Source organism: Gallus gallus, chromosome 1 (genome assembly GCF_016699485.2).
Source record: "Gallus gallus isolate bGalGal1 chromosome 1, bGalGal1.mat.broiler.GRCg7b, whole genome shotgun sequence".
NCBI lineage: Eukaryota > Metazoa > Chordata > Aves > Galliformes > Phasianidae > Gallus > Gallus gallus.
In genome coordinates this window covers 105,392,618-105,417,780 of record NC_052532.1, presented here as the reverse complement: position 1 = coordinate 105,417,780, position 25,163 = coordinate 105,392,618, and the positions used below count along the sequence as shown (strand labels likewise).

At 44.7% G+C, this 25,163-nt stretch overlaps 2 protein-coding genes across 6 annotated transcripts; one reads left to right on the top strand and one right to left on the bottom strand.

Moving 5' to 3' along the window:
- The first annotated feature begins 166 nt into the window (after positions 1 to 166).
- Positions 167 to 11,360, top strand: TMEM50B (transmembrane protein 50B). 5 transcript variants are annotated; one of them, XM_046915104.1, is made up of 8 exons: positions 167 to 513; positions 1,805 to 3,837; positions 3,994 to 4,169; positions 4,885 to 4,997; positions 5,755 to 5,822; positions 6,929 to 7,021; positions 7,652 to 7,709; positions 9,792 to 11,360. In XM_046915104.1, exons 3-8 carry the CDS (start codon positions 4,071 to 4,073, stop codon positions 9,835 to 9,837), a joined length of 477 nt encoding a protein of 158 aa, XP_046771060.1. In that variant the 5' UTR covers positions 167 to 513; positions 1,805 to 3,837; positions 3,994 to 4,070; the 3' UTR covers positions 9,838 to 11,360. The 5 variants fall into 5 exon arrangements, with proteins under 5 accessions (XP_046771060.1, XP_416711.1, XP_015155444.1 ...); XM_416711.7 differs by lacking the exon at positions 1,805 to 3,837 and having other exon boundaries at positions 167 to 198; XM_015299958.4 differs by lacking the exon at positions 1,805 to 3,837 and having other exon boundaries at positions 167 to 232.
- Positions 11,361 to 12,498: 1,138 nt separating this feature from the next.
- On the bottom strand, positions 12,499 to 20,988 carry IFNGR2 (interferon gamma receptor 2 (interferon gamma transducer 1)). Its single transcript, NM_001008676.3, has 7 exons — positions 20,731 to 20,988; positions 18,789 to 18,915; positions 18,146 to 18,321; positions 16,923 to 17,071; positions 15,494 to 15,647; positions 14,642 to 14,796; positions 12,499 to 13,693 (listed from the first exon to the last, which is right to left on the bottom strand). The coding sequence occupies exons 1-7, from the start codon at positions 20,801 to 20,803 to the stop codon at positions 13,523 to 13,525; spliced, it is 1,005 nt and encodes a 334-aa protein (NP_001008676.2). The 5' UTR covers positions 20,804 to 20,988; the 3' UTR covers positions 12,499 to 13,522.
- Positions 20,989 to 25,163: the final 4,175 nt, after the last annotated feature.

The following is a 25,163-nucleotide window of genomic DNA, read 5'->3' as shown; positions in this document are numbered from 1 at the left end:
CGCCCGCGGATGCAGAGGGGGCGGGGCTTCGCTCGTGTGGGTAGAGGTGCTGCCCAATCGCGGCGCTCCTTCCTCGCCCAGCCTCCGGTGACGTGCGGTGCCGGCTTCCCATTGGTGGAGGGCCGCGTCGCTCGCCGATCTGCCCGGGCTTCTGCCCCGCCCCCCCGGCAGGCGGAAGAGTCTCGCTCAGGACGGGGGGTACGTGCGACCGCCGCTTCCCGCTCGCGCCGCGGTAGGGGGCGAAGGGGTGTGGGAGCGGGAGGGCAGCGGGGGCGGCAGGGGCTCGGGCGCTCCGTTCCCGCGCTTCGCTCAACGGCTCCCGCTTCCCGCCGCGTCTCCTCACCGTTCCCCTCTCGCGGCTGTGGGGGGCCCGGGCCGGCACCGTCCGTCCCGGCCGGGGCAGCGCGCGGCGGCTCCGTGTTCACCGGGCTATGGTGGCCGGTCGCGCTGCCCGCCCCGGTGCCGCGACCTTTTGGCGGAGTCACAGGCCTGACTCGGGGCGAAGACGTGGAGGTCCGTAGGCCGCCCTCAGCGTGACTGCCGCCGTCAGCGCTTGGGTCCCCGCTGTGGGGGCTTGAGCCCCGTGGGGTAACAGAGCGCTCAGAGCGCCTTGGAGCCGGGTGTCGTGCTGAGGGGGGTGGGGGGCCGTTGTCCGTTCGACGCTTTGGCCGCGCAGCCGTAGGTTTATTAATCCGAAGCTTCCTGTCCTTTCTTTTACTGCCGTGCCTGAAAGGCAGACAATACGGTATTGTGTTTGGGAAACTGAAAGTGAAACTGCACGTGGTGGCAGAAATGGGGGAGTGGTCCAGCGGGGACCACTGGCACAGAGCAGGGTAGAAGTGCTGCTATAAGGCCCTTGCAGTGACAGCTGAATATCCTCTAATAGTTTTTGTGTATTGCAAGTATATGGCTTAAAGCACATTCTAACCGCCAGCTTGTGGAAGGCGCTTTCTCCTTCCTCGAGGAAGAAAGGAATACAGTTTTCTCCATGGCTTTCAGTGCCTCTTCCTCTGGCCTGTCTTTTGCTTTCTGCTTTGGAAATAGCAGGCCCTGTTCTTTGGAGCCCGGTAGTATCATAGCCTAAGACAGTTCCCCCTGTGCAGGTTTTTTGTGCTTCCTTATCACTGCTTTCACACTTTATTCACGTGGAACCAGTCCCTTTGGGGGAGAGAGCCTAACTTTATGAAGAAACTTTTATGCTCCAGCCCTCATGTAGTGTGTTGTTGTTTTGCCTCGTTCACCTGAATGATATCCTAGTTGTTTTAACCCAGGTGCTGGCACCTGCTGAATGTTATTTCTGCAGCAGGTATAACTGTCCCTGTTATTTTTCAGTCCCAGTTTGTTCTTGCAGTGTCAGGGACAGTGTTGTCCTCTCACGGGCAGGAATGTCTGTCTGTGTGGTGGGCATGGAGCGAGGCAACGCTCAGTCACACAGGAAGGGATGAGGCATCACTGCCTTTAGTTGTGTGACTGAAGTTTCTACATATGCAGACCTATAGAAATATGAAGACAAATGTTTAGTTATTTCTAGTCTTAAGTGGGGGTCTTCTGAGATAATTGTATGAGAGACTCCTTTGTGGAATTCTGCATGGCATCAGTTAATGTTTTTATTGTACAAGGAAAAAGGGCAGAGGCATTAGTTCCTTTATCCCCATTACTGCCAGCTGCCCATTCTACTGCTGGCTTTTCTTTGTGAAATCAAAGCTGATTTCTAGCATTAGTCACATAGAAATAATTCCAAAGTTCTTGTCTACGTTGTGTTGCAAATACACTGCGCTGTGTTTCCCAATGTCTGCCATTCCAGTGAAACAGGAAAACTGTACAGTCAGTTACAAGTCTTTGCTGTTGAAAGACTGCCAGCAGATAGTGCTTATCTCATCTCTTCGCATCATCGAGGTGCTTTTCTTCTCAGCACAAAGATGAGGTTAGAGCAAAGTGTAGTTTGATGAGCCAGTATTTCTCATAAAATACGCTTTGGTAGAAAGCTGCTCTGTGTCTTAAAATGTATATTAAAACAATATTAAAAAAAAAAAAATCAACATAGCACTAGAATCATAGAATGGCCTGGGTTGAAAAGGACCACAATGATCATTGAGTTTCAACCCCCCTGCTATGTGCAGGGTCACCAACCACCAGACCAGGCTGCCCAGAGCCACATCCAGCCTGGCCTTGAATGCCTCCAGGGATGGGGCATCCACAGCCTCCTTGGGCACGTGTCCCTACATTCACTCATTTGTCACTAATGCAAATGTGAACGTTCTGTTTGATACTCAAGACAATTGAGAGAGGTTTTGTCTCAGATTTTTCAAGTGAGCAAAATACCTCTGTTTTATTTTTTGACTTAGTGCTTAAAAGTGTTCAATTGGTAAGAGAGGTTTGTACCACGTATGTTATCTGTAAAGTTTATTGTGACTGACTTGGTGGGGTTGAAGGGGTCTTACTGTGTCACCTATGTACTATGTATGTACATAAGTTAGTACTGTGTACTAAACGCCAGCTGTTACTTGCTTTGGAAGTTGGTTTAATTAAATTGGCTGGCTGAGCAAACCATTTAACACCTTTAAATACATCAGTACTTTTAAAATAGCATGTTATGGGAAAAGAATCCAAAAGAAAATACGTATTTGAAAAAACAGATCTTCAAAAAATATGGAATCACAGACTCATTAAGGCAGGAAAAGACCTCTAGGATCACCCAGTCCAACCATCAGCCCACACCCACTGTGCCTACTGCCCACATCCCTCAGTGCCACATCCACACGGCTTCTGAACACCTCCAGGGATGGTGACTCTACCACCTCCCTGGGCAGCCTGTGCCACTGCCTCACCTTTCTTGCTGAGAAGAAATTGTTCATGACATCCAATCTGAACCTCCTCTGGTGCAACTTGAGGCCATTCCCTCTTGTCCTATCATTGTTAGCCAGGAGCAGAGACTGACCCCCACCTCACCACAACCTCCTCTCAGGTGATTGTAGAGAGCAATGAGGTCTCTCCTGAGCCTCCTCTTCTCCAGACTGAAAAACCCCAGCTCCCTCAGCCACTCCTTCTGAGAGTATTAGCAGGCAAGATAATAAATTTGGTGGATTTGACATAAGCTCCATTGTTTTCAATAGAGGAAAAAAAAAACAACAAAAAACATGCTGCGTTATTTACTCCTGCTTGTGGCCAGCTGTACTGCAGAGCACAATCTGTATAGTCCGCAGTGAGGACAGTGACAGGAGCCATGGGCTGCATTCTGTCGTGGGTGATCAAAGGGGTATGAGGGGAAGAGAGAGATTCTGGCAGGAAGAGCAGGGATTACTGCTTGAGGAAGATGACAGTTTCAGGGACTGAAGAGGAACAAATGAAGTACGCATGGAACCATTTTGAGAGTGCAAAACAAGGAAGGGCCACAGGAGCACTGATGAACTTTACTTTCGTCTTTCTGTGTATGAAGATCTGTGACTGATCATCCGTCTGCAAAGGAGGTCGTCCCTTCCCCTTGGTATTAGTTGTTTCACTGAGGTGGTCGCTTTTCCACTGTGATACAAAGACACTATATTCTCTTTTTTTGTTTGGAGACAGAAAATATGGGCATCTTATCTAAGGTTCCTTTGTCAGACTCAAAGGTTCTTGCTCTGCATGTGAAGTCCTGCTGTGTCTCTTACTCTTTTCTTAACTGCCAATGGTAGGATTACAGTTCAGCGGTGAAACATTGGGTGAAATATTTTTGCTTTTTTGGCTCCCGCTTTTGTTTCTATACATTCCAAATAAATAAGCAGCGTATTTACATTTCAGGTATGATGCGTTGAGTGCAGTGCTTGTGTGCTGGTTTTATATTGTAATCCTGCTTGTGAGGTAGGTTGCTCTGCTTAATGTAGCTTAGTAGAGCAGCTATAGAGTATATGGAATGTGTCTGCAAAGATACGCATTTTAAAGACTGCTCATGACACTTTGTCAGATATCTTGAGTTTTTACCGTTCTGTGCTAAATACATTTTTGGCCGTGTTTCAGGTACTCAGAACACTGCTGTTAATGGAAGAATTCATGTATAAGTGCAGAACAAGAACGGCAATCTAATCTGTGAGGAAATGGCAGGATTCTTGGACAACTTCCGGTGGCCAGAATGTGAGTGTATTGACTGGAGTGAAAGAAGAAATGCCATTGCTTCCATAGTCGCGGGTGTATTGGTAAGTTATGAATACGTGAGTGTCTGCTCCTCTGTGAGAGGAGCTGGGTCATAACTGCGCTGACAAATTTGGAAATACAACAAACAGTTATTTTTGTAACGTTTTGTGGAGTTTTGCTGCTAACTGTGCCTCGAATTTCTTGGATTTTTTTTTTTCCAAGTGTAACTATTAGCCATCTTTATTTATGGATCACATAAATGTGCATTTTGTCTAATTTTCCAGGCTTATGTGGCTCTGGGTGGCCTGGTCTAGTGGTTGGTAACCCTGCCATGGCAGGGGGGTTGAAATTAGATGATCATTGTGGTCCTTTTCAACCCAGGCCATTCTGTGATTCCAGTAATAATCAACTGGTCCTACTAGCTCTTCTTTAAAAAAAGATTGGAATTCGTAGTGGAGTTTTGGCATAATTACTTACATTATACATAGTTTATATTTTGGATCCTTGTCCTCGGAGTAGTACAAAGAACTCAGCCATAGGCTGAGATGTAATTTGAATAGAAACAGAACCGATTCTACAGTGCTTCTGTGAAAACATCCACTTTAAGGTATATGCAAAACTCTCTTATCAAACGTTTAGTCTGACTTGAAGCTAGTCACTTGATCTGTCAATATTTGATAAAGGAAAACTAAATGACGTACACGATCATTTGACATGTTTTGTCAGTCTGTTGCTGTGCCCTTCCTGCCTCATAGTACTGGTGTTATTTATTTCTAGTTTTTCACAGGTTGGTGGATAATGATAGATGCTGCAGTAGTTTACCCTAAGCCAGAACAAATGAACCACGCGTTCCATACCTGTGGGGTGTTTTCAACGCTAGCTTTTTTCATGTAAGTGTATATAGAAGGGAGTTCTTTCATTATATAGTAAATATGAGCTGTTAAAGACCGTTCCTATTAGGCCATATGCGTATGGTAAAACTTGGAATCACTTCATTATAAATCACTTCTGAGTAATCTTGTATCTGTTGTAAAGATGTAAACGTGGCGAGCTTGAGGGAAGAGTAATAGGTTTTAGTGAAAAGAAATTAGTTTTTATTGGAGAGAGAAAAGGATACTTTGGGATATTCACAGCTTTCTTGTTATTTGGTATTTTGAAGTTCGTTTTTCTTTCTTAGCAGTGTAATTCGAGAAAATAAATGGTCCCCCCTTACAGGACACATCTTGCTGGAAAATTTGTGCTATCCATGCAAAACAGAGGCATCAAAAAGCACTGTAGAATCATGAGACCACTGCGTGTTACTATTATTGTTCCTGAGAAGTGACTTTAGAGCTACTAAAAACTTAAACAGATGGCCAAAAAATGACCAGGAATGTTTCAGTCACTTTAAAAAAAGGCAGTTCTAATCTTTCAGCTTACAGATCTGTTAATGTAAACATTTAAGTAAAACTTCAACAGGAATATAGGGTTTGTTTGAAGGCCAGTTGGGATCCTTCCATTAAGGGGGATGTAATACTGTGGGACTGTACAGAATGTCAGTAATTCTTCCAGAATTTTTCACACCTTTTAAAAAATAAATAAACAAAAGCTTTATACCGAGGATTTTTTAACTGACAACCTGAAATGTACACACTTTTTTGTTCCTAGGATAAATGCTGTATCAAATGCCCAGGTGAGAGGAGACAGCTACAGTGATGGATGCTTAGGAAGGACAGGTAAATTAAAATAATGCTGGGTTAAAAGACTGATGTTTTAAGGATTTTGTTTTGTTTTGTTTTTGTGCAGTGGTTGAATAATAATCGGAAGCTTAGAAGTAGGACAAAGGTTCTGTTAATTTCTTTACAAAATTACCACTTGGCGGTAAGTACTGTCATTGTTAAAAGGCAAACTTGGGAAAATTTGATTTCTTTATAGTCTGAACACCTGAAGTTTTCTCAGCTTGTCCTGCATAGCTGTTCAGAGAAATAAATTTCTGCCTTGTGGTAAGCGATGGAGCTGAGTTCCTTATGAATCTGTTATTTCAGAGTGCGTTGCAAACATTGTTTCCTCTGTGTGTCACCCACTGTGTGGTGTCTGTAGGTCTGCTGCCCTCCCTCTTCTTTCATTCCTAATTCCCTTACTATTTCCCATGTGGCTCCCAGCATCAGTTTTCATGTGATCTGCAGGACGCCTCATGGGAAATCTGGTAGGATTTACTCATTTTTGAACAAGACTACAATGCCTTCCTGTGTTTCGTTCTTAAGTCTGTTGGAGTAAATTTTTGCACATGAAGATGTTTCCTTTACTGTGTGCGAGCAAGTTGGTTATTTGCAATGGTGCCATCCTCCTTTCTGAGTGGGCACTGTCTCACAGTGTGAGGTATCCAGCATTGCAGTTAATTATCTACCTTGGCCTTTACTTGAAGAGGATGGCATGTAAGAGAAAGGGACCTCTTGGGTCACTGAGTAAATCAGGGGATTTCACCCATCTGAAAATACCTATCTGAAGTAAACACGGGAAGGGTTTATTTTGTGTACCTTATCGGAATGCCATCCTTACCTCAGAAAAACTATCGCTTTGGCAATGTACCTCTTAGGTAGTCCACTCCATGTTATGTTAAATGATGTTACAGGCATTCCCTTCAGATGAGGAGAAATTTCTGGTGACTGTTTGCTAATATCCACCTTCTGTCTGCTTTATTGAAGAAGATAATTTTTTAGATGATCTTATCCTTTACACATGGTTTAACCCTTTCCATTTGAACCTTCTGTGTCTGATTGTATGTCACTGCATGTACACTGTCACCACTACATGGTTCTCAGGGGTTTTAATATTCCTGCAGGTGCTCGCGTCTGGCTCTTCATTGGCTTTATGCTGATGTTTGGTTCACTAATTGCTTCAATGTGGATTCTTTTTGGAGCATATGTTACACAGAGTAAGTTTCTTTCGTAATCAGTTTCAAAAATGGGCTTCACTGCTTTCTGGAAGTATCATCAAGTTTAATGTGAAGTATTCTGCTTCAGCTTGGTATATATCTTGTGATATGGTGATTTGTTTATGAGCTTTATTTTCCTAAAGGTTGTGAATATGAAAATCTGTAATCTGTTGGACCCTTTACAGTCCTTTACTGTACAGATTTGAGCATTGCTTGATGGAACAGAAGTTAGGAACTACCACAGTGAGCCATTTTAAACAGTCCAGATATATACAAGTGTTCTGTATAAAATACAGACGTTGGTAGCTGTGATTGTTATTCAGGAACTGCTACCAAGTGCTGTTTTAAGATCAAACAAAGCAAAACCAAAAAGCAACCAAACACAATGCCCGAACTTTTGATTGAAATCTAAAAGTGTTTTGAAAATTACAGATTGTCTTCTGGCATTGAAGTTCATTTTTGGGTATAGAAAATACTTCTGCTGAAGGACAGAAAATCCAGAAGAATGGAAGTGTGGTCTGTCCTTGCTAGAGCAATGCCACCTACTTTTGTTGTCGGTGATGAGTGTTTTAGATACCCTTTTCTGTACAAAAAAAAATCTTAGCATTTCCTTTGTTCCTTACTTTGCAGACACTAATGTTTACCCTGGATTAGCAGTGTTTTTCCAGAATGCATTGATATTTTTCAGGTAAGATACCTGCGTCAGTTTCCTTCCCTCTAAAGGAGTATTGCAAATACCTGCTTCCATCTGCATAGGTATCTCTGGAAAACTAATTCTAACCAAAGCTGACACCAGACTTGATCTTTGACAATGTGGAGCTCTGCTCACAGCGCAGAACCCCCACATTTCAATTAATTACTCATTCTGGCCTCTTCTTGAAGAGTGAAGCATGTGAGGCAGAGACCACTTGGGTCACAGAATAAACTGGGATGATACAGAGAACTGATGTGATGATACTAGTCATTTTATAAACAGATCCAAGTATTACTTTTCTTACTTTGCTACCACTTACTACCCTGTTTGCTCCAGTCCTTCAAAGCAATTCTTTACTTACTCCTTCTCAGAGACAGAGCACTGTTCAGTGATCCATGTTCTTGTTCATAGAATCACACAATAGCTTAGGTTGGAGGAGACCTCAAGGATCACCTAGTTCCAACCCCTGCCATGGGCAGGGCTGCCCCCCACCAGCTCAGGCTGCCCAGGGCCCCATCCAGCGTGGCCTTGAGAGCCTCCAGGGATGGGGCACCCACAACCTCTCTGAGCAGCTTGTTCCAGCGCCTCAGCACCCTCGAAGTAGAAAATTTCTTCTTAACATCTAGCCTAAGTTTCCCCTCTTTTATCTTCAAGCCATTCCCATTTGTCCTATCACTACCAGACCATGTAAAAAGTCAGTCCCCCTCCAGCCTGTAGGCTCCATTCAAGTACTGGAAGGCCACAATGAGATCTCCCTGGAGCCTTCTCATTTCCAAGCTAAACAAGCCCAACTCCCTCAAACTTTCTTTACAGGAGAGGTGCTCCAGCCCACCCTCTGATCGTCTTCATGGCCCTCCTCTTGAGCCCTGTCCTACAGCTCTGCTTATTCCTGTACTGGGAACGCCCGGGCTTGGACAGAGTAATCTGGATGGGGCCTCACAAGGGCAGGGTACAGAAGGGACCATCACATCCCTCTCCCTGCTGGCCACCCCTCTTTTGTTGCCATCCAACCAATTCTTTATTCACTTAACAGTCCCAGCCTTGTTAGTCCAGTTCGTTCTGGACTATAATATGGACGAATAAGCAGTGACGTTTTTCTGGGTGAAATATTCAGTGTCTATGACATAATGGATAATGGCAATATCATCTCTGTAACAAACAAATACCTTGGCATCTGTCCTATCAGCAATAGGTGAGACATCCTATTTCCTCTTTTCTCGACTATTTCATACAAATGGCTAGCTTGTCTAATACCTGATAGACCTAGGTTTGTTCCTGCTGGGTGAAAAGTTCCCAGAACATCCTCTGATGTATAAACTTCCTCTTTTGGAAGCTCTTATCCACCTAAGTTAGTGTGCTGTTTTCCATCTAGTACCATGTTAAATGCTTGGCAATGATCCCAATTGATTGACTCATCTATGGCTTTGTTTGGAAAACCGGTTATGTTCTTGTGAAAAATAGCAGTTCCTGAATCTGTTCTGTACTCTTGCATGACTAAAGTGGGATACCGATGGAGGCAGACTTCTGAGAATAGTTTCATCTCATTTGAAATCTTCAGTGTAGTTCTAGTTCTCTTCTCTAGTTAATTATCCAGGTGTTAGGTTTGTTTTATCTATCACTGCGTCTTGTTATTGTTCCCATTGTTGACAATATTTCCTGTTGCCCTCACTAGTTATTTTCTTACGATTTAGCATGACCGTGCTCTTCTTTATAAGAAAAAAAATAAGGGAAGGAACAGGAAGGAAATAATGTTTGGCTTTGTTCCTTAAAGTTGTTTTTTTTAATTCATGGCATTGCATCCAACCTTATAAAAGGAATGTTACTGCGAGCCTCATTAGTATTTTGCTGAGCAGTTGCTTCAGCTGGATCTCATGGTTTTAGTCATGCACAGTAAGTGAAATAAAAACAGAAAAATAGATACTAATGTGAATTAAAGTTAAGATTGCTGGAAGGACATCGATTTTTTTTGCGGTGTAAACAGTGTAAGGTTGTATGTTAACTTCTAAAATGCCCTTTTCCACTTTATGTATGGCCTGATCTGTTGTTTTTTTTTTTCGCTTTCTTTTTTCTCTTTAGTACTCTGATCTACAAGTTTGGAAGAACAGAGGAGTTATGGGGATGAGAGATCACAATACAGCATTGTCTATTCCATAGTTGCTCTGTTGTACTCTGTATGTAGATATTTACGTTGATTTGTTCTCGTTTTGCTTTCTAAATTGTATGAACTGAGACAAACTACGATTTCTGTAATAAGCTCCCTCTTTTCATAGGACAGATTTGTGAATATGTACATATGACTGTATATATCTTAAAAAGGGAAAGTCAGGCTTTCTGAAATCTTCAGGCTCATTTCTTCAAATACGTGAGTTTCCATTGACTGTTAAGACTCGATCTTCCAAACCTTCACACGTGTGAGAGACTTCAGTCGAACTGCAAGTGAATAAGCAGGATGGAAGGGGTTGGTGTCTTTATGCATAGGTGATCTACTGCTGATTATAAAGAGCTGACAGTAAGGGCTGCCTGTATACCTGGAGGGGAGTGGTAGCTCATGGAAGTGACCCTTTATTTCCTGAGGGTAAATTCTACTGTATGCTGAGTTAAGGGTTGAGTTTTGTATTTTTCCAAACAGTTACATCCAATTAAGCACCTGTTTTGTTTTGTTTTGTAGAAGGTTATGAGTTTTTAAACAAGACCCTATTTTAAGTAGGTTCTGCATGACCAATCCAACTGTACTTGATTGCCGGTGCACAACTGAAATTTGGTAGCAGCACAGAATTTATTTCTTGCTGTTCAGTGTGTAATAGATGCCAATCGATATTTATTGTATTTACCGATCCTAGAATTTCAAGAACCCTGCAACTGCCGCCAATTGTCGTTAGGGAATAGAAAGAATAAGTGAGAATCAGACTGACAGCTTTCAGATTATGCTCGAATAGATTATCTTCAGGGCAAGCTTTTTGTTGAGAAATGAGCGGTTCTGTTGCCACCTCCTTATTACCTGAGGTAATAGAACAGGTGAGTATTTCAAATGGGAATATAGCAGATTGCGTTATTGCTAGCGGTCTTACCTTGAAATAATTGCCAGTTTTAGGACTGTTGCTTGCCCCAGTTAAAATGTATTTATATTCCAAATCTCACAGGTATTTTATAGGGTATTTTGTAGGAATGTGTTCACTATTGAAATCCATTTTCTCCTAGCTGGAGTATACAGAAAGGGAGAACAGCAGTGTTTTATGGCTTTGGACTGATGTTGTATATTCATCTTGCTGTTGGTGACTTCCTTGTAAGTTCTATGTGTTTTTAAAGCGGTTGAATCTACCTTGTGTCTGAAAGCTTTTATAACTTTCCATGTATCAAGATTGCTGACCAAATGGCATTAAACTTCAGAACATAACTTATGTGCATGGTTACTGCATACCGTTAGTCATCTAATTGCTCCCAGTGGAATCTTTCCAGTGGACAGAATATGAAGCAAATACCGCAGCTGAAACTGTGCTACTGGCTAGACTAACTTCCATCCTCATTTTGTCATCCTGCAGGGAGTTACCGTATATTCACTGGTGTTAATCACAGCTTTGTACATACGTTGTCTGGTTGGTTGTAATTCCAGAAAACTGCAATAAACTTCATCTTATGTTCTCCAAATAATGAACATCAGAAGATAATTGGGCAGTGGTAGTCTACTGAACAGCTGAAGTGGTACAGACTTTCGCGCGAGTCTTGCAAAACCTAATATGTTTTCAGGAGCTCAGGAATGGTTGTTGGCTTTTTTACTAAGTGAGAAACAAAGGTAGCCTCTAACTGATCTCAGTCAGTGTCTGACATCTGACACTTGAACAGCACAAGCTGAGGTAAATGCTTCACTCTGAAAGAACTCTTCCAGCATGCCTTCCTGTACGTTTCCAGTTAAGCTTTTTTTAAGAGTACCCAGCTGGCAAAGAGCTGCTTTCTGAGGTCACCTCTGTTTTCTGCCAGAAGCTTGTTTGCTGTCTGCATAGCTGCTGATTAAAGACAGTGTGGAAGCTGCTTCTCTTCCGGCATCCAAAGTTCAGAATGCATTTGGTATAAGAACCCCGCAGAGAACATGAACGTGTACGAACATTATTCAGAGTAACCCTAGGTCTTTTACATCATGGATTGTTCAGAGTCCAAGATGATCAGGAGGTGCACACTGTATGTTACACCTTGGCCTGCTATGGTTGGCAGTTATGAAGCTTTTCTTTGTGTTCACCCTAACAGTTTTTGTTTCAGTGGCCTATTTGTACAACAAAGAAATATTAAACAACCCTCTGTAACAGAAGTCCAGTACGTAGTTTCTGTAGTACAGTATAGTTAGCAAGTTGTATTCTGTACTGCCAAATACTCACCTGAGGTGCTTCACCAGCTATTTATGTCCCGTGTTATGCACGTAGGCTGTTCCTGTGGGGAGCCTGTGGTTATTTGTTTGCAGTACCACGTGCACAAACATAGATGAAGGGAAGTAGCAGATACTCTGTCGCTTGTGGCTGATTTGCACATTCTTAATGGGTCTTGAAGCTAAGTCTTTAGGTAACCCTACTGTCTTGGCATGGTGCGTGATCTAAGGGATTACTTCTACTAGGACACAGGCTGAGGAAGCTTCTGGAAATATTGCTTAATTTTGTCACTAGTTGTGTGTGTGTGTTCCCAGAAGGGAGGGAACAGCAGTAGCTGAGATAACTTCTTGCTGCGGCACTGACTGATAACTTGCATCTGTGGCAGCAGCAGACTCCATTAATAGGTCTAAGTATCTGAGCAGGCCACATGCAAACAACCAAGCATATTTATTTTTTAAAACAACTTGTATCAAACATGGAAAAAAAGTCACATTTTTAAATGGAATAAACCCCGTCTTTTTACTATAGAAGTGGTTACTTTTGTCTTATGAGACACCTTCCAGATCCCACAGGATTATTACATAAGGGTTAATTTGTGATCTGCTGTTTCTGCTTTGAGGTACTGAAACCACAACCTGCAGTCATCCTGGCACGTGCAGAACTGGGCTGCTAGTCAACAAGAGATTGTTAGTGTCTGACCATTATCAAGACGTTTTATATAACTTCTGAGCAAAATTAAGTTTTATTGCTGTGAAGAATATGATTGTCTCACTGCAGGAACAGATTAATGCTTTTTTATCACTGTATGAAGATGCACAGATCCAAGGGGGATGGAATTAACTGTGCTTTGCCTTTCTTGGAGTAGTTCTCTGCATGTATTCACAATGAGAAGGATTAAGTGCCATGAATGTAGACTGTCATTTTTGGCTGAAGCAGCAGTCATGAAAGACAAATTTAAAACTACTTGGGAAAGCATACTGGATTGGATGTAATACACTACGTAAGTGGCAACACAGACTTCACAAGTAAAGTAACGAAACAAAAGCTGCTATAAAATTATTTAAAAATTCCTCATTATACTCAATCTTACAGTAAAGTGCCATTATTCCTCAAAGCTGGACTTCGGGGGGAGGAGGAGGGAATAGGATGATGATACAGTCATTTGCAAGCCAGCTGTCTTTCTTAAGGCAATTTAGTGTTCATTTCGCCTTCAAATTCCACCTTCCTAGTCTGTGGCAGAAAGGATATTGTTGCTGCTGCAGCACCACAGAAACTGCTTTTAAAACGGCTCAGGTTCCACATTATTCTCAGGAAGCCAAGTCTTGCTCAGGATTTGTTAGTGGTTGTGTTTTGTCCAGAGCTCACTGTCTGTCTTGGTGGGAGCTGAGCAGTACCACTTGTAGGCAGGAGCTTCTGCAAAAACTGGATACAGGTGTCCCCTTAAGGTGCCCCCTAAGTCACATCACGGCTGCTGGAGCTGCTGTGTGAACAAGTGTTACCATCCAACATGTCACCATATGCACTGCTTCCTTCTCCGGTGTACACAACTGTTAGCAAATCTTGGGGATCTTCATCGTGGTTCTCCAGCACCTCTAACTGAGGCATGCTGGGGTCTCTCAAATACTGGAAAATGGCAGAAACAACAGTTTAGCTACTGAGCCACAGAATAGGTATATTAGAAGTTACAGAGACAGAGTAAGTACTACTGACTATAGGCAAGCTGTTTTAGAATGGAGTTCGAAGTACTAATTAGATGTATATTTATTTTATTCTGGATTTCCTTGAAGGAGATAAGAACCAAACAAGGAGAAGGTTAAAAATGCATCACTTCTCTTTCCACAGAAATAAATAAGGTAGACATCCATTTAAGTGAGATAAAAACATCCCACCATTACATACTGTGGATAAGCTTATCTTTGGACAATACATCAGTTCAAAGTCCTACAAAAGAATAAAACCTCAGAAGAGTTTTTTTCTATTACAATAGTAAGGCCATGCCCTGTAGCTGCGGGAATCTGGCAACTAATGGCTTGTCAGAACACTGCCAGGGCAAGTGAGAGAGAAGATTCTGCCTTGTTCAGTGCGAGATAAACCAGAAATGCACCTTTCATTGTCACCAGAAAACTCTCCAGTGTCATTCCACTCTTATAGTTACTGTTTGCTTTGATGTTTACTTTGCCTCCTTCCCTCCAAAATTAAGTTATCAGTGTTACACTGAATATATGACACAATCACAGAAAGGAAGATTAGAAAAAAAGAAAAAGCCAGAGAAAAGGATTTGTTCTTCCTATTAACTCCACGTACTCTCCTGCTTACAAAACAGACCCTGTGTTTCGGGGGGAACATTAGGAATGTTAAGAATATGGCATACATGCTGAATGAGAACTTTTAAATTAAGAACCGTGCTTGAAGGCTATTTCCTGTTTAAAAAGAGGAAGATCAACAGGAGCGAGACAACACTGTTTAGTACAGAAATGTGTCAGCTGGAAGGTTGAAAAAGTCCCGGGATTCACTGTCTCTTGCAAGAGGAGGTGGAGGGGGAAGAGAAACAAGATGTCTACACTTACTTACCTCTTCAAAGTGTGATGGGATTCTTAAAGGTGGCTGGGACAAATATTTAATTGCTTTCTGGTTCCTCCATAAACAAAAGAAACCAACTATTATGACAATTAAAAGCAGACCGACGGACATAAATATTGCTACAATATATCCAGCTTTGGTCGCCTCTGAAAAAGAACATATGGTAGGTTCATATTGGTATAGCTCACGTAAAGTAACATACAACAAGCTGACATTTGCTGTCTGTGGTAATCAAACTTCCAAGGTTAAGGTCACAGCCCTACCACAGATGCAGTCTAAATACCTGTGCTGAGAAGTAGCTTGGTGGTGATTCCATACAGAAATCACCAGCTCTGTCCCCCTGTGCACACAGCCTAATGCAAGCTTCTACATGACATGCTAGCAGGGCAAATGGACCTGGAGGAGTCACTGCTGGTGGGCAGAAGACAAGCAGGGAATGCAGCCTGCCGTTCTTCCACCTTCGGTTTTTACCAGCAAAATGCCATTAATGCCAGGAGCTCTAGAACACGTGATTCCCTTCAGCAAAAGAAGCACTGCTGACTCTACATGTGTGGGACTTGTGATTAAGTGCTTCAACTTGGTCAAAACTAGCAGGGAGGTCAGCTCCTGGGGGCAGCAGAAACTGCAATGACCGAGGACAAGGACAGCTGGAAGAGTGTAACGCACACCGTCGACTACTGACTAAACCACTACTCATTAATTTGCCATTAATGGCAATTATGAATTGCTACCTGTGGTACCCTCTTAATACTCCTGACAAATACACGTGCATAACCAGTTATACCACCCAATGTCCTACATCTGTGCCATCGTATAAGAAAAAGAACAAGAACAGGTTTATACCGCTGATGGTTGTTCTGTAACACTCCGGGACTGTTTGCAGTCCAATCAAATGGAATCTTGAATATGTCATCAGTTCTATTTGAATTGTAAAACAATAAAGTGTCGATTGCTTCAGATCTTTAATTTTGAATAGTGTATTGCTTGTCTTTATCTCCTGTTGAAAGGAAAAGAAAACAAGAATATAAGCGTTACTGCAAGAACCGGAGCCTGGCTTCAGTGCAGTTCTCCTCCCCTTACTGAAGTTTCTCATTCAAAAAAGGATGGTTTTCTCAACTCGGCTTTCCTTAATGTGTCAAGAGAAATCGTGCCATATGGTGAAGTAGGCGTGTTGAAATGTATGTGACATCTCTTTGTTTTTCAATGAAACACGCCCAACCATTTAAAACCCACCTACAAGGGTATGAACAGCAAGGTCTCACTTTAACCACACCATGCTGCCAGACGCTTTCACACGGCTGCTGTAACTCTGGCAGTTAATGCAAGGCAGGAAGGGGGAAGGAAAAGGGAGACATGAGAAACGTCTCCACCATCAGAGGCTGACAGAAGCACACTGAAGTTGCAGCGCTTCCGCTCTTTTCTGCCGAGGGCAAAAACAGCTGATGGGCAGTGCAAAACCTCCGTGCTCCTACCAAGACTGATCTTTTTAACCTGCGAGGGCTTCAGGGAAGCCTAAATGAGCCTCCAAGAGTGACATCTCATTTCAATCTCAAACATTTGATCCGCATCAAAAACACATGTTTGTCTAAGGGAGGAAGGAAGTGGAGGCGTTTCAGATTTAGCAAGACCTTTAAAACAGAAGGCTTGAAATGATTTTTTTTTCTGCTTCTGTTTTTCAGCAATCGGCTTGAAAATGACATTCTTGTGATTCTTCTTCCTTTTTCATTTTTACTTTTACATTTTTGAAAGGCAGTGGCACAGGCACACCGTGAGGTAGATCAAACCCACACTGAGTCTCAGTGCAAATAGGGACAGCTCTTCCCGGCTGCATCCAACATGTTTTGAAGAACTCCAGCCTTTCTCTGCCCTGGGAACACAGGCATCAGCAGCCCAGCACTGAAGCTGCCAAGACAAACATTCCCTGAAAGGAGGAAGTGCATCCCAGAATTTCCAAATTGCCAAAAGAAACTTTGGAATCTAAATATTATTTTAAAGCCACCTTTGACACTCTGCAGATTCTCTCCTTGGAGCTGCAGTGTGATTTAACCTTGATTTCATACGGAGGAAAAAAAAACTGTGTTTGTGAAAGTTTCATATTACATGCATTACTTGTGCCAGAACCAGACTAACTTATATTCAAGCCACCAAATGATGACCTCTGCTCTCAAAAAAACATTCATTTTCTTCCTCCATATCTGTTGTTTTGCCAAGAAATGCTGACTCATCTCTTAGTCATAGAAGCACTGGGAATAAAACAAATCAGAATTCTTACTTTTTTGGTAGTAATCGTTGTGTTCTCCCAGTAGGACACATGATACTGTAAATGGTAACCTGGCTCAGGTCCAAAAGGAGGTGTGACACTAATGAGAAGGGAGTCAGAGCTCACAATCACACTGTTCACTTTAGGAGGCCCTATGGTAGCTGCAAAGAAACAAAGAAAGAGCAGTGAACCTCTGGAATGCTGAACAGCTCATTATGTTAGATATTACATTATACAGGCTGGATGTGGCTCTGGGCAGCCTGGTCTGGTGGTTGGCGACCCTGCACATAGCAGGGGGGTTGAAACTAGATGGTCATTGTGATCCTTTTCAACCCAGGCTGTTCTATGATTCTATGATTACATCCAGCTTTATTTAGATACTCTTATCATACTTAGCAAACACTGAATGTCAACATTTTTTTTTTTTTTTAACTCCAGAAAGGATACGCAACATTTTTTCATCTACTTAATGCTTTCCTAACCCCACAAGGGATCCTACTTCCCCTGCACAAACAATCTTGCATCACAAGCTATGGACACATCAACCGTAATCTTCAGCTCAGGACTCTGGCAATTCCTTACTCCTGCATTCTTTACTACCAGGGAAAATACACTCTTCCCAGTATGGAGCACCATTACTCATCACAAAGTACAGGAGAAGGCGAACCAAAGACTTCGTAAACCCATTCTTCTGCCTCTCTACTATTTTGAGGGGTTTTCTAAAACTCAACATTTATCTTCTCCAAATCCTCAGACCAATCACAGCAAGGAATAGGGCAGATCTCACAAATAACAGTAACATGCTTGTCCACATGTCTAATACGATTTAAAATGTGCCCTTCACCCTTTTGCTCCATAGTGAGGGCAGGACAGCTTAGATTTGTTAGAAAAGAGATCTGTTCAACAGAAACAAGCAGTTCATATGGAAACTGCCACAAACGACAGGGGTGCATGTGACATAGGCTATAATTCTTACAAGGCTTGACCATCCAAGGAACATCCATCTAGTAACATGTTTCTATCTCAATACCTGTTGAAGGAATGGGCTGCTAACGCCACTGCAGAGGAACTGATGGGTATCAAATTCCTAGTGATACACAGAGACCTTGCAGCATTTGCTAACCGAGCACCTACAGATCTCTCACTTAGCTTTTCCACGTAACAGAGTAAAAAAATCCTACAGCACTTAACAAGTCTCCTTTGAGAGATGTACTGACATCACCAATAACACTTACTGTTTCTCTCTGCCACAAACGGGTCCGTTTCCACCCAGGCTGAAGTCCTTGGCCCCATTTCAGCCCTCACGCGCAGAACAACGGTCCAGCGACGTTCCTTTACCGACTTGAGGAAACTGCACTCAGTCTGGGTGATACGGGTGCAGTTCATCTCACTCCAGTGGTTGAAGGCACCTCTGCAACACAAAGCAAAGGCTAAATAAAGCATCAGCAGGATGACCAGCTATCAAATCTCTACAGTACAATCCCTCCTACCTAGAGGGTTTTTGTAAGAAAAGGGTATGTAACAAAACAGCTGCTTTCACAAGTGTTTATTCTACAGCCCTTTTAGTGCCCGCATCTCTTCAGCACTGGAAAAAAAAAGAGCAAGGGAGAATTCAGCAAGGTGAGATTTACACAGAAAACTATGTGACATTTCTGGGTGCTCTTTGGGTCTTCAGTCTTTACTCGGTGCAGTGGAAGCACGAGAAACTACGAAAATCTCTGTCTTTGGATGATGCTTTGGGATAGACATAAAAACATCTGTAATAAGCAGCTCATACTTTCACTCCCATGCTTTTTCATTCTTAGTATTTTTTTAAACCAACTTTGTTACTGGATTAAAGCAAGATCAGTTTGGTCGCCTCTCGAACTGTTTGCTTACGTTTTAAACTGCACCGTGTAGGACACCGAGCCTCCATCCACTTTAACAGGAGACCACCTCAGGGAATTACAAAAGTTAAAGGAATAAACCATTACATCCTCTGGTGCTGGCAGATGCGGAGAAGCTTCTAAAATAAAAAGAGAAGTAAAAGCAATTACTAAAACATTCAACGACAGTGCTACCTTTCAGAAGAGGCGTAATGGCGGGATCTCAACGTCCCTCACACACAGGAAGGAAACTGCACAAAAAAACCTTGCATTAAGCCCTAAGTCCCAAATACAAAACAACCAGTTACGCTGCTCAAGTTTTAATTAGGTATTCTACTAGTTTCTCAGCCTCAGCTTTTGTGTGGTGCTCTTAAATAAACATATATCACATCATAGAATCATAGAATCGCTAAGGTTGGAAAAGACCCACAGGATCACCCAGTCCAACCATTCACCCATCACCAATGGTTCCCGCTAAACCATGTCCCTCAACACAACATCCAAACGCTCTTTGAACACCTCCAGAGTCGGTGACTCCACCACCTCTCTGGGCAGCCCATTCCAGTGCCTGACCACCCCTTCAGAGAAGTAGCATTTCCTAACGTCCAGCCTGCAGTCCATCACACCGCAAAGGGACCGTTCCGCTTTGCAAACTGAGATTCTTCACCATTACAAATGCTAGGCAAGCTATTAATCTCTGTTGTTCTCTAAAGGTTACTTAGAAACTGTCATTTGAGAAAAAGTTTTCACTTTCTAGTCACTTCTGACAACCTCAGTGCTGGTCTGGCCTGTGGTGGGGTATCTCACACCATCAGCAATCTGTGCAGTCTGACACCCCATACAAATTAATCGTACAAAACTCCAGGCTGCCACAACGAAATACAACCAGCAGCAGCAGCATTCTTTTCTCCCTCTTTAATAAAAAAGAGTAATATAGGATGAGGGAAGCTGGTTCGTATTCCCTGCTCTCAGGACCACATGCTCATTATTTTGCCTTACATTAGCATGCGGGCGCAGATGATTTCCCCTACCAGCTTCCGAAAACACTGAAAACAGTCTCAGACTTACGGCTCCATAGCTGAACATCAAGCTGCCACGTGCCACAGAGCGCTTACTGCTGTGCTGGGAAGAGGTTCTGCGGCACAGTTTGTATTTCAATTAGCTACCAGCAGCGTTGCTGACATTCCTGAAAGCACAAACTGAACTCCTTAACGGCCAGTAATTACAGTTTCTAACACCGAAGTACCAAAACGTACACTTCAGAATAGAGGATCTGCATAGCAAGCATGCCAGGCACACATCATGGGGCCCTCAGCACCACACTCTCACCCACGGAAAGGCAAAATTGCCCTCCTGTCCTTCTGTCCAGCTCGGATGTGGTCTTGCCTGAACAGCTAACAATCCTCAGGCTCTTCCCTCCTCAGGCCGCAAGTCAGAGCTCTGACATTGCAGAGCATGAAGCCACAAGCTACAACGTGGGACACCAACCCAGCCTGGCCTAGCCACGGGATTCAGAGCCATGCTTGGTGGCACACATGCTGAAGACTCATTCTCATCCCTGAGCACAGGCTCTGCCCGGACGGCAAAAGCTCACCGCGTCAGCTCAGCCCAGCAGGGCTCCTGGTGCTTCAGCCCTCCCGTGCTGCACAGCCAGCGGGCCTTCCAGCTTAAAATAAACGGGAAAGCATTTACACTCTAAATCCGACCTGATGTCAAGAACCCGAATCACGCGCTGAAGCGGAGCGGCAGATCGGGTGTCACATCACGACCTCCGAGCTTTTCCACGAACCGCAGCGCCGCGCAAGGAAGGCGCCCGTGCGGGGCGAGGGAAGGCAGCGGCCCGCACCAGCCCCGCCGCGGTGAGGTCTACCCGGGAAGGCCCCGCCGCGCTCGCACCGCCCCTCCCGGCCTGAGCCCTCAACCCCGCGCCGCTCGGACCGCCACGCCGCACGCACCTGTGCCCGGGGCCCGGGCCGGGCCGAGAAGGAAGATGCCGACGAGGAAGAGGAGCAGCGGCCGCCACGGCATGGCCCAGCCGGCAGCGCCCCGCCGCCCGGCCCCGCCCGCCTGCCTGCCGAGGCCGCGGGGCAACTGCCGGTGCCCGAGCAGCGGGGCCGGCGGCGGGCGGGCCTGGGGGGTCGCCTCACACCCGCAGCCTGGCTGCTGCTGCTGCCGAAGGGAAGCCGGACGCGATCGGAGGCCGGCTCAGCAACGACGGCGGCGGCGGCGGCGACGGCGGCTGCCGCCCGGCCCCGCTCCTCCTCCTCTGCTAGGCAGAACCCGCCCCTCGGCACCGCCTGCGGCCGCGCAGCACCGTTTCTACGGGGCGCGGCACCGCAGCCCGACCGCAGGCGGTGCGTGCGTGCTTTGCAGGCGCGGCCCTGTGTCGCTCTCGGCCGCGTGCGGTTGATGTGAGAAAATCTCTCATGGGGCGGTCGGAGCCCTCTGTTCGCTTTCTCCGCCTGTGCGCAGCGCTGACACGAGGCTAGGCCTAACCGCAGCCCTTACATGGTGCTGGCGGCTGCGCAGACTAAATCGAAGTTCTGTTCTTCAGGAGAGGGGGGGAACGCAGATCTGTGCCAGCAGGAGGCCTCGCAGTGTGGGGATACGGAATACTTCCTCTACAAAGTGGCATTTGGGCCGCATGAAGGCTGCCTCAGCAAGGGCTGAGGATCCACAGCCATCCAGTCTCCAGTAAAAGGCACCAGAGTGTGTCCAGAGAGGGGCAGTGAAGCTGTGAGGGGTCTGGAGCATAAGTCTGATGGGGAGCAGCTGAGGGAACTGGGGTTGTTCAGCCTAGAAAAAGGAGGGTCAGGGGAGACCTCACTGCTCTCTGCAGCCACCTGAAAGGCAGTTGTGGTGAGGTGGGATCAGCGTCTTCTCCCAGGTAACAGCAATGGGATGAGAGGAGATGGCCTCAAGTTGCATCAGGGAAGGTTTAGGTTGGATATTAAGAACAATTTCTTCTCAGCAAGAGCAGTGAGGCAGTGGCACAGGCTGCCCAGGGAGGTGGAGGAGTCACCGTCCCTGGAAGTGTTCAAGAGTCGTGTGGATGTGGCACTGAGGGACGTGGGCAGTGGGCGTGGTGGGGGTGGGCTGACAGTTGGACTTGGTGATCCTAGCAATCTTCTCCAAACTTAATGATTCCATGCATCTATGACAAGGAAACTGGACAAGAACAACAAAAAACATCTTCTATCTGTAGCACTAGGTAAGGCTGAGTAGCTCTTGGTTTACAGCTAACCTTGGATGAATCACTTCATTCTGCTTTAGTTCAGTTCTTAATCAAAAGAGAGATTCCCTCCTTTATCTTTTCCACGTCTGGCCTGCTGATATCAGCAGCGGGTTTTCCAGGCAAAGGTCGTCATTTCCAAGGGTAATAAAATAGGTTGGGATCTCAGCTGATGGTTTTTAGTACTGACAGGTGTGCTGATAGCTGGAAACAAGTATAAACAAAGGGAAAAATCAGAGCAAAGGCTGAAAGCATAATGTCTGGTTGGTTGGTTACAAAAACAGAACAAGCTAGGTAGGGATGGTAGAGATTAGAGTTATTCAGTTGCAGGTTCATACAGTTGTCATACAGTGAACTCACCTAACCTGTTTTTCAGCCATTCTGGGAAGAGTGACTCATCTCTCAGTTGACTGCTGCGGTTCTACTAAAACCCTTTGCTCCACAAGCTTCACCATAGGACTTCCCCAGTGACATGCCTATGCTGAAACACAGATCCTTGATTAATGGTTCTGAAGCTGGTGGATGGATTTTGGTCACACAGCATTAGCATGACTCACGGTGCTTTCCTGGTAATGTGTGGCCAAGTGGGTAGCTGAGAAGGCCAGGAGCAGTTTGTGACCCTGAAACATACATAGCAAAATGACTGGGCAAAGCATGTGCAGAAGGCACGCTGATTTTGGTGGCATCTCTAATTCATGCATTAAAAGAGATTCAGAGAGGCACTCAGGTATGTTGAAAAGCAATTCAGTGCACCAATTAATTCTGAATCTAGGTTTCCCTCTACCCTTGCACGGAAAAATGTGTATTTACTGTAAGTGTTGGAGGAATCCCATAACCAGTAATCATGCCTGTTTTCTCTTTCTTTCAATATCTACAAGATATTGTATTGCATCTTTATGTGGTGTTCATATTCAGACATCCCATACACATCACCACTCCACTTGAGTGTCCAAAATGCACGGGGGGAGGTAATTATGGCTGGTGCTATGGAGCTGATGAACATCTGCTTATTCTTGATCTCTGTCATGGCTTAATGCAACTGGCTAAGTCTTGGTCCCCACATGGAGGTTCTCCTTCCTGTCAGTTGCTCTTTAGCACCTAAATCTGCCCTGCTCTCCCAGCTGCATTTATGCAGTGATTCCTGTACTCAGAAGGAAATTCTATGTACAAGTCTTCACCCTACAAGGAGACACGAACACCCACCAGCTACGAGCTGTGCCCGGACCCTGCTCAGACCTCAGGAAGACTTAGAAATACCCGAGTCTGCATGTGACTGTGCAAATTTGGTATTCTGGTGATGTTAGCAGTGGGACCCTGCTATGGACCATGATGAGATATGCATGTGAGAGCAGGTTTCCAAAGCCGACGACTCGAGGAGCCTGAGTTCCTACCAGCTTTCTTCTAACCTGATGTTCTTTACCACCTCTCAGGAATCAGCCATTCTGACAGCAGGACAGATGCACGCTGGTTTGGGAATCCATCCACCAATGAGAAAGGATTTGCCTTTGAGGTAGGAAGGTAGAAAGAGGAGGAAGAGATCAGGAAAGAGAGAAACACCTCCTGCCCTTGATCTGGTTTGTATATTCTGAATTAGAGCATTATCTAGTACATTTACGAGAACTGAGCAACTAGAACAGACTTTCCTCCGAGATAATATATTTGAGCCCATTTAAGGTATGTGTGTATTTCAGCTCAGTGTAGTGCTAAGAAAAAAAAAACAAAAAAAACAGGCCTTAGTGATTCATTTACGGTAATTATCTGATGAAATATAAGCTCCTAGAAACAGAGAGGAAGTATAATCAGTCCTGGCGTGCTTACTTAAAGAAGCTTTTGTAACCAGCAAAAACAGGAGTGGTTGTGTAGGTAGATAAAAGCCCTGTGTGTGCTATGGACAAATTTGTCTACCAGACCATTATTTTTAAGACAGGGCACATCTTCGTCTCTGAAAAGTGACCATTGAGGTAAGAAAATGCTTAATGTGTTGTTGATGCTGAATAGTTACATTAGCAAAAAGATCATACCGGCAGAGAAACAAAAACCAACTTCCTCAAATATCGACGCATTGCTTGGAAGACAGAGGTTTTGGTGTGGGAATTTCCAAGGGTCAGGAGTAGGAGGTTAAAACAGATGAATTCTGTAAGCCATTGTTTTTTGAAGAGGGGATCCGGAAGCACATTAGCTGATTGGATATTAAGCGTTATTTCTGGTGATGGAAGGCATGCAGCGCTGGGCACTTGTAAAAGCACCTGTAGAAAACATGAGTATGCCACAACAGTTAGATGTAAATAGCTCCCTTTTTCTCTTGGAGCCCTGGGCACATCCAGGCCATGACCACATTAAAGGGACAGGGTGAGAATCTCTGGCTTCCCTCCTCAGCAGAAGGGGCTCATTGCACAAAGGCAGCCTGCTGGCCTGACTGACCTGGCACAACTCTATTTAAGGTTAATTGAACCAATTCACCCTGATGCTGAGTAATTACCAGATCCAACACAAGGGAGTGGGGAAGGAGCTGGGAGCTGAAGGCTTGAGACTGGTGTTGAAGAGAAATAGTGCTCATAAATCCAAACAACTGTGAAATCAGCTCTTCACAGAATGGCCTGGGTTGGAAGGGAACTCGAGGATCATGAAGCTCCAACTCCCCCGCCACAGGCAGGGCCACCAACCTCCACATTTAATACTAGACCAGGCTGCCCAGGGCCCCATCCAACCTGGCCTTGAACACCTCCAGGGATGGGTATCCACAACCTCTCTGGGCAGCCGGTGCCAGCACCTCACCACTCTCATAGTAAAGAATTTCCCCCTGACATCCAACCTCAATCTTCCCTCCTTCAACTTAAAATCATTTCCCCTTGTCCTACCCTTTCAAAGAGTTGACTCCCCTCCTGTTTATAGGTACTGAAGGTACTGAAGGTTTTTAGGTACTGAAAGGCTGCAATGAGGTCACCCCACAGCCTTCTTTTCTCCAGGCTGAACAGGCCCAGCTCCCTCAGCCTGTCTTTGTAGGGGAGGTGCTCCAGCCCTCTGAGCATCTTCGTGGCCCTCCTCTGGACCCTCTCCAACAGCTCTCTGTCTTTCTTGTATTGGGGGCCCCAGACCTGGATGCAGTACTCCAGATGGGGCCCCAAGAGGGCAGAGTAGAGAGGGACAATCACCTCC

Coding starts and splice junctions, on each gene's coding strand:
- TMEM50B (XM_416711.7), top strand. CDS start 4,071: ATGGCAGGATTCTTGGACAACTTCCGGTGGCCAGAATGTGAGTGTATT. Junction 5,823..6,928: donor TGGATGCTTAGGAAGGACAG/GTAAATTAAAAT, acceptor ATATTCCTGCAG/GTGCTCGCGTCTGGCTCTTC. Junction 7,710..9,791: donor AATGCATTGATATTTTTCAG/GTAAGATACCTG, acceptor TTTTCTCTTTAG/TACTCTGATCTACAAGTTTG.
- IFNGR2 (NM_001008676.3), bottom strand. CDS start 20,803: ATGCCGTGGCGGCCGCTGCTCCTCTTCCTCGTCGGCATCTTCCTTCTC. Junction 15,648..16,922: donor CAACGATTACTACCAAAAAA/GTAAGAATTCTG, acceptor TCCTTTCAACAG/GAGATAAAGACAAGCAATAC. Junction 13,694..14,641: donor TCCCATCACACTTTGAAGAG/GTAAGTAAGTGT, acceptor GCCATTTTCCAG/TATTTGAGAGACCCCAGCAT.